At 42.5% G+C, this 7,057-nt stretch overlaps 1 protein-coding gene across 1 annotated transcript in view; it reads right to left on the bottom strand.

Annotated features, from left to right (window-relative positions):
• Nucleotides 1–2,138: 2,138 nt before the first annotated feature.
• Nucleotides 2,139–7,057, bottom strand: part of LOC119278800 (pyruvate, phosphate dikinase 1, chloroplastic) — an 8,723-nt gene continuing 3,804 nt past the window's right edge. Inside the window, exons 5-18 of the mRNA XM_037560147.1 lie at nt 6,898–7,026; nt 6,415–6,594; nt 5,854–5,997; nt 5,560–5,724; nt 5,243–5,404; nt 5,004–5,093; nt 4,707–4,845; nt 4,007–4,184; nt 3,677–3,806; nt 3,316–3,444; nt 2,967–3,104; nt 2,702–2,779; nt 2,524–2,615; nt 2,139–2,435 (exon numbers count right to left, since the gene is read on the bottom strand). Coding sequence (XP_037416044.1) covers nt 2,393–2,435; nt 2,524–2,615; nt 2,702–2,779; nt 2,967–3,104; nt 3,316–3,444; nt 3,677–3,806; nt 4,007–4,184; nt 4,707–4,845; nt 5,004–5,093; nt 5,243–5,404; nt 5,560–5,724; nt 5,854–5,997; nt 6,415–6,594; nt 6,898–7,026 — 1,797 coding nt within the window. The 3' untranslated portion in view covers nt 2,139–2,392. The remainder of the gene's footprint in view (nt 2,436–2,523; nt 2,616–2,701; nt 2,780–2,966; nt 3,105–3,315; nt 3,445–3,676; nt 3,807–4,006; nt 4,185–4,706; nt 4,846–5,003; nt 5,094–5,242; nt 5,405–5,559; nt 5,725–5,853; nt 5,998–6,414; nt 6,595–6,897; nt 7,027–7,057) is intronic.

The raw sequence follows: 7,057 nt of genomic DNA, 5'->3' as shown, positions 1-7,057 counted from the left end.
CTGGGTGAAGCCGATGAAGACATGGTTCCGGCCGGCTTGGGCCCAGGCGGGTTCTGTGCGCCGAGCCGGCTCGACAATGTCGGTGCAGATGTCCGGCTCGGTTCCTGATTCGCTGATTTTGTCGATGAAGACGTGGATCTTGCCGAAGGGGGCCCGGCGCCAGTACTCGATTGAGTCGGCCTCGGGGCCCCAGCCTGAATCGTCGACGTAGAGCATGTCGCGGTGTCTCTTGTTCATGCGGCCGATCGCGTATCCCTCTATCCCTGGGAGAGCTCCCTCCAAGAACTTGACACCATCGAGCGATAGCCCCGCAGTGGGCACCCACTGTCGTGGTTTTGTCATAGCAGATGTCCTCGTGAAAGGACTTAGTCGTGAGGCCATCGCCGCGAGGTGGTAGCTTGAACGGGGTTGATTGGAATCAAAGGCAAGGGTTTACCCAGGTTCGGCCCCTCTATATGGAGGTAATAGCCTACTTCCTGCTTGATTGATATTGATGATGATGATCTCAATTACAAGGGTGCGACTTGGCTATCCTAGTACTCAAGAGATTGTAACTTAAGTCTTTCTACCTCAGGGGCTCTCCTTTATATACAGGTCGAGGCCCTGGGCTTACAAGAGAGTTCGGGTCGTACTACGACCCATGCCCTAATTAGTTTCCTACTCGTCTTGCTTCCCAAGTAAGGGAATTACGACATCCTTCGGTGAGCCGCCGCCTCTAGCGCTGGGACATGAGCAGGCCCACTCTACGAGTCGAACCATGGGCCTTGAGGTCTTGATCACCACAACCCATGTTAAGTCTTATTCGTTAGGCCGCCACAGGATAACCCGGCCCTGAACGGGTGGGTCATAGCATGGGGTTAATATCCCCAACAAGATGGATGTGTGGCCACACAAGGAAGGACCGAGTACGGAATGATGATATACGAGATAGAGTTGGGGTAGCGCCGATTGAAGAGAAGCTGGTCCAACATCGTCTGAGATGATTTGGGCATATTCAACACAGGCATCCAGAAGCGTTAGTGTAGCGGACGGCTAAAGCGTGCCGATAATGTCAAGAGAGGTCGGGGTAGACCGAACTTGACATGGGAGGAGTCCGTAAAGAGGGTTCTGAAGGACTGGAGTATCGACAGAGAACTAGCCATGGATAGGGGTGCGTGGAAGCTTGCTATCCATATGCCAGAACCATGAGTTGGTTACGAGATCTTATGGGTTTCACCTCTAACCTACCCCAACTTGCTTAGGGCTAAAGGCTTTGTCGTTGTTGTTGTGATGCTAGATACTCATGTGCGTGAAGTCCATGCCAAATTTCGTGGAGTTTGGACATTTCAGCAGCTCTCGGCAAAAAAGAGACAAATTTGGGGTTGTAAGAAAGTCCAGCTGATGACAAAAAAATTTGACTGAATTTTTTCAGTCAAAAAAGACAAATGCGTGATGTTCCAATACTGTTTTGATTGATATTTTTTTTTGCCATGAGCTCCTCATATGTCTGAACAAGCTGAAATTTGGCACGAATATCACGCATTGGAACATCTTCCACCTAAAAAAGAATTGAGAATTTTTTGAATTGCTTTAGTATTTTTTTTTGAATTTACTGTTCACCGGGTGCAGATGAGCCTCGACACCGAATTGAATATACAACATATAAATATGATACATACATGGTCGTATTTATTGTTTTTGCAAACATATGCCAGATATGGGAGGATTTGTTGGCATCAATAAGTGTACATATCTGGTACTATTAATTTCCTTTGACAAGATTTGGACAATTCGCAGAAGTAGTTATTTATGTGGTTTAGCTGGACATGCTTTACATTTGAAAACATGTCATGTTTAACTTTTGTTCGATTAGGCAGGCATTCTAAGGAAACTACAATATGTGCTCAAAGTTTGTAGGGGAAACATCATTTTATAATTGCTCCATTTGTTTGCTGAGTTTTTGTGTACAGGCATCAATTTTGTTTCCTGAGTTAGATTGCTCTAGAAGTTGGACTCGGACAGATGGCAGAGTCTGAACTTCCAACTAAAATCAAGTGAAAAGATATTTGATTTACGCAATTGGGATGGGATCACATGCTTCACTTTCACAAGCAACTCGTAGCAGCCACTGAACAAAGGAAGAAATGGAATCACTTAAATTGATAGCAGAGATAATCGCCACCTTTTATTCGATTTATCTTCGTCATCATCACTGTTTGGTACATTACCATGGCAGTTCAGGGGAAATGCAGAGAAGCAGCCATTTCAGGCTTACACGCGCATACGCATCATATACTACATATATGAAACGGCCTTTGTTAGGCAGCAGAGTTTCCACAAGTCCATGGCTATGTCTTATTTATCTTCACCAGATGCACCAACAGCAGGCTATCCGGTCGACGAGGCAGCCTCCTCAGACAAGGACCTGGGCTGCAGCTAGCCTGGCAATCGGGACCCTGCGAAAAGGTTCCATATCAAGATGTTAACGGCTATAAATAGCGTCAAGGTAGTGCTAATCCTCCAAATTTCAATATTTCAGCCAACCTGAACGGGGAGCATGAAACATAATCCAGCCCAGCCTTTGCGAAAAAAGCAACTGAAGATGGCTCTCCGCCATGTTCACCGCAGATGCCCACCTGTTTGGAAACACGAAATCGATCAGTCAAATGAACTAAGAATGAATTCTGCACAACAGATACAGTGTCCTCGGTGGAATACTTACCTTCAAGTTAGGCCTCGCTTTGCGACCCCTCTCTGTAGCAATCTTTACTAGCTCCCCCACTCCTCTCTGATCAAGCACCTGGCATATTCATTAACAGGTAAGTTATCAAGTACAATATGATAAGGTTATGGCTGTACAAAAAAAATCAAGAAGGAACATGCAAAATGCCTAGACATGTGAGGTGCCCACGTGTGTGAGTGATGAAAATATGGGTGGTACTTAAAACAAACTTGAAGTGGTATGGTCCCAGTCGTAACAAATTTACCTCAAATGGGTCATGCTGGAGGATACCCTGGGCCAGATAGAAGGGGAGGAACTTCCCCACATCATCCCTACTGTAACCAAATGTCATCTGCGTGAGGTCGTTTGTTCCGAAAGAGAAGAACTCAGCCTGCTCTGCTATCTGTCAATGGATGTGCAACCAGCACAACGATGTCAGGTACATGCGTATTTTCCCTTGATATATCTGATAAACTAATTCTTTGCATTTGGAGAACTCCTATTGGCCAAGAGTTCTGCTAACTAATGCATGTATTATTCAGTTTACATGCTGAATGTCAATGGCCAACATTTATGGTTTTACAGAAAGAACAGGGCTATCACAAGCTTTTTACCTCATCTGCCACTAGAGCAGCCCTGGGAATTTCAATCATAGTCCCAGCTTTGTAATCAATGGTTTTCCCCATATTGGTGAAAACATTGTTAGCAATTTGGCGGATAAGAGCCACCTGATGTCCCAATTCCTGGCAAAACCAAATGTCAATTGTCACAAGGAAAAATCAACTGCTGAATCAAACTTGCAATAATAAAATCAAGTGCGGTTTGAAGAGAAATGAAATGGTCAGGTTTCCATAAATTGGTGGTGTATAGTTGTATCCAATCAAATGGATTATGACATTTTTCAACTGCACAAACTGTGAAGTGAAGGTACACCTTTATACCAGCCAAAGAAGATACACGTGAAGAAAGACATACCTGAGGTGTTCCAACAAGAGGAACCATTATCTCTGGAAATACTTGAATACCCTGGTTGGTCATGGATATAGCAGCTTCAAAGATGGCCCGGGCTTGCATTTCTGTTAATTCAGGATACGAAATACCAAGCCTGAAATATTAGCATCACCAGCATTAGTAAAGGAAAGAAAACAGAATTGCGAATGAGAACAGGCAAGTAAATGAATGGGAAAGGAAAACTTGATTCAATAGTGGTTGTGTTAAAAACATGAAAAAAATTACACTTTATTCTGTTGATCATATGGATATAGTTCAATCTCCAGCATAGCTAAACAAATAAACAACACCAACCTGCAACCACGGAAACCAAGCATTGGATTTACTTCTGAAAGTTTCTCCATTCTTGCAAGGACATCATCCTCAGCGGCTCCACTTTCAGCACATAGCTCACGCACAATATCCTCCACATGCCCTTCTGGAAGGAACTCATGAAGTGGAGGGTCCAACAGCCGGATAGTCACCGGGAGCCCTGAAATGCAAACATTGATGCTCAGGTGGTTCTGTGTGACAAAAATGTAGTTTGGATTCCCTTGCAAAAAGTGCAGTCTATAACTAATGCCGTATGCCATCGATGGAAAGTGTTTATTTGATATCAGTTTCCATGGGACATGTTATTACATATACCACTTTCAACAAAAGAATGAACAAGCACTGGCAGAATTATATACCCTAAACTATATGATGAGTGCCAAAAAAATACTTCAAGGTTAGAAGCACAATTCTTATAAGATCCTGTAATCTTGCAATTTTTTCTACTTTGTGTGTTCACAGTTAACACCCAATGGTCAATATTCGCTTATTTAAGAAAGTAAGCCAGCTCGGGGTATTTGAACTCTAGTGCACCTCATCTAGTGAGTATATTTCCTCCGTCCGGAATTAGTTGACGCTCAAACAGATGTATCTAACACTGAAATACGTCGAGATACATCTATTTGAGCGTCATTTAATTCCAGAAGGAGGGAGTATATGAATACAGAGATTTTCCACATACCATCCATGGCACGGAAAATGCCTTCAAAGTCGGACCTCTGGTAAGGCAGAAGACGATCTAGTGCTTTCTGCCTCAGTTCGACAGTTGGAGCCATTATCATCTGCCTCACAGCCTTAATCCTCTCATCAGAAGCAAAGAACTACAAAGTATACAAAGGAGAACATTAGCCTTTTTTTACTTGCCTAGAAGAGCAGACTTGTGTCCATAAAGTTCACTTCGAAAGTTGAACTGCAGAAAATAACTATCATAACAAAATATGTCCTCCAAAAAGCAAACAGTAAAGAAGTTAACACCAACCATGTGTTCTGTCCGACAGAGTCCAATTCCTTCTGCCCCATTTTTCCTTGCTGCCAATGCATCCCCGGGGGTGTCTGCATTAGCCATAACCTAGAACACGCAAGATATGCATAATAAGGATTTTTTGTTGAAGCTTGTGTAATGCTTAGGCCTAACGCAGTTAAGAAGACTGATGTAAATTTTAGTTAAAGTCAAATTGAGGCAGTTTCTGTTCTTGTTTTTATTCCTAGGAAGTTTACCTTGAGCTGCCTAACTTCATCAACCCAGGACATGAAAGTTTCCAAGTCAGCACTAAGGGCTGGTGGGGAAAGTGGCTGCTTGCCAAGGATCACTTCACCAGTTGATCCATTGAGTGATATCCAGTCACCTTCATAGAGCATCTTGTCTTCAATAGCTACCACCTATCCGTATAGACCATATACCAAAGTAAGCACCTCTATAATACAAAATGATGAATACAGATTTATCACACTCTCATTATGAATTTTAAGGTTGGAGCAAAGTGTTGCGCCTAACAATGTATATCCTAGACATCTGCAGCGATAAGTTCAATCACCTTTTCAGTTTCATTTACACGGATGCTTGAGCACCCTGACACACAGCATTTTCCCCAACCACGTGCTACAACGGCAGCATGAGAAGTCATACCACCTCTTGCTGTAAGAATTCCAGCGGCTGCATGCATGCCACCAACATCTTCTGGGCTGGTCTCTATCCTCACCTTTACATTCAGAAAGTTCAAAAAATATCAGGATAACTCAAGAATAGGACAAGTCCAACCCAAAATGACATAGAAAAATGAAGGAGACATCCTGCTATAAAAAGGAGGATGATAAGGACATGTACAGACCAGAATAGCAGATTTCCCTTGGGCATGCCATGCTTCAGCATCCTCCGCAGTAAATACAATTTGTCCCACAGCAGCCCCAGGTGATGCTGGTAAGCCTGTAGTAATAACTTTGCCTTTGTATGAAGCAGCCTCGGGGTTCGCAAACTGGTTGTCATAACATAAGGGTAATAAAACTGAGTCAATATATTGCCATTATCCAGTTGCAAATAAAATTCAAACGAGGGATGTCAATATAAGGGTTAAAATAAAGTTCCAGACACCAATACATCTGATTAAATTTGAACTTGTAAAGTAAGAAAGCAAGAAACTATCTGTATACATCAGATTTTAGTAGTATGTCAGAATCATAGGCCTATTGAATGAGTATACTATCTTCATTAATTACGAATGCATTCTCAGCATGCAAACGATGTGGTTCTTTTGTAAAATCATTAAGTAATGCAAATATATCCTGAAAAAGCAGATAATTTATTGGGATAACAGAGGCAGTAACAAATTGCATGCATGTATTTACATGTATCAGTTTTATAGACCATTTGGGCATATTTGATTATCTTATACCTGTGGATGAAGAAGCTGGTCCAAGTGGCCTGGTTCTACCATCTTAATCGCTGTATTGCGATCAACAAGAGCCTCATTAACCATGTCTACAGCAATCTTCACAGCTCCTGTGCCAGTACGCTTTCCGGATCTGCATTGTAGCATCCAGAGCCTATTTTCTTGAACTGTAAATTCAATATCCTGAATTAAACATGAAAAATGCAAGTTATTCTCCATTGGAAATAGTAGGGGTTCAGGTTAATCTTTTGACATATTAAGGCAGGATCATGACCAAAGAGCATTCATGTCATGTGGGCAATTGTAGAGAGCACTGTAATGGTGCTTGAAAATGATCACATAAACTAATTAGATAGCTAAGTTCTTCACAATGTTTCAGAATAAGTTTTATATCACGCTATGGGTCAAACGCCTTGTTGCATAAAACAGCAACACTGACAGGCCCCTCAGCAGAGCTTCCTGCAAGCAGTTGGTAAACTAACATACCATCATTTCCTTATAGTGGCTCTCCAGTATGTCACAGTTTTCAACAAGCTCTGCATAGGCCTCCGGCATGTGATCCCTCATGGCATCAAGATCCTCCGGGGTTCTGATTCCAGCAACCACATCCTCACCCTGCATAAGGCAAAAAAAAAAGTTTTTTTTT

Source organism: Triticum dicoccoides, chromosome 1A (genome assembly GCF_002162155.2).
Source record: "Triticum dicoccoides isolate Atlit2015 ecotype Zavitan chromosome 1A, WEW_v2.0, whole genome shotgun sequence".
Lineage (NCBI taxonomy): Eukaryota > Viridiplantae > Streptophyta > Magnoliopsida > Poales > Poaceae > Triticum > Triticum dicoccoides.
This window is presented reverse-complemented; position numbering and strand designations above follow the sequence as displayed.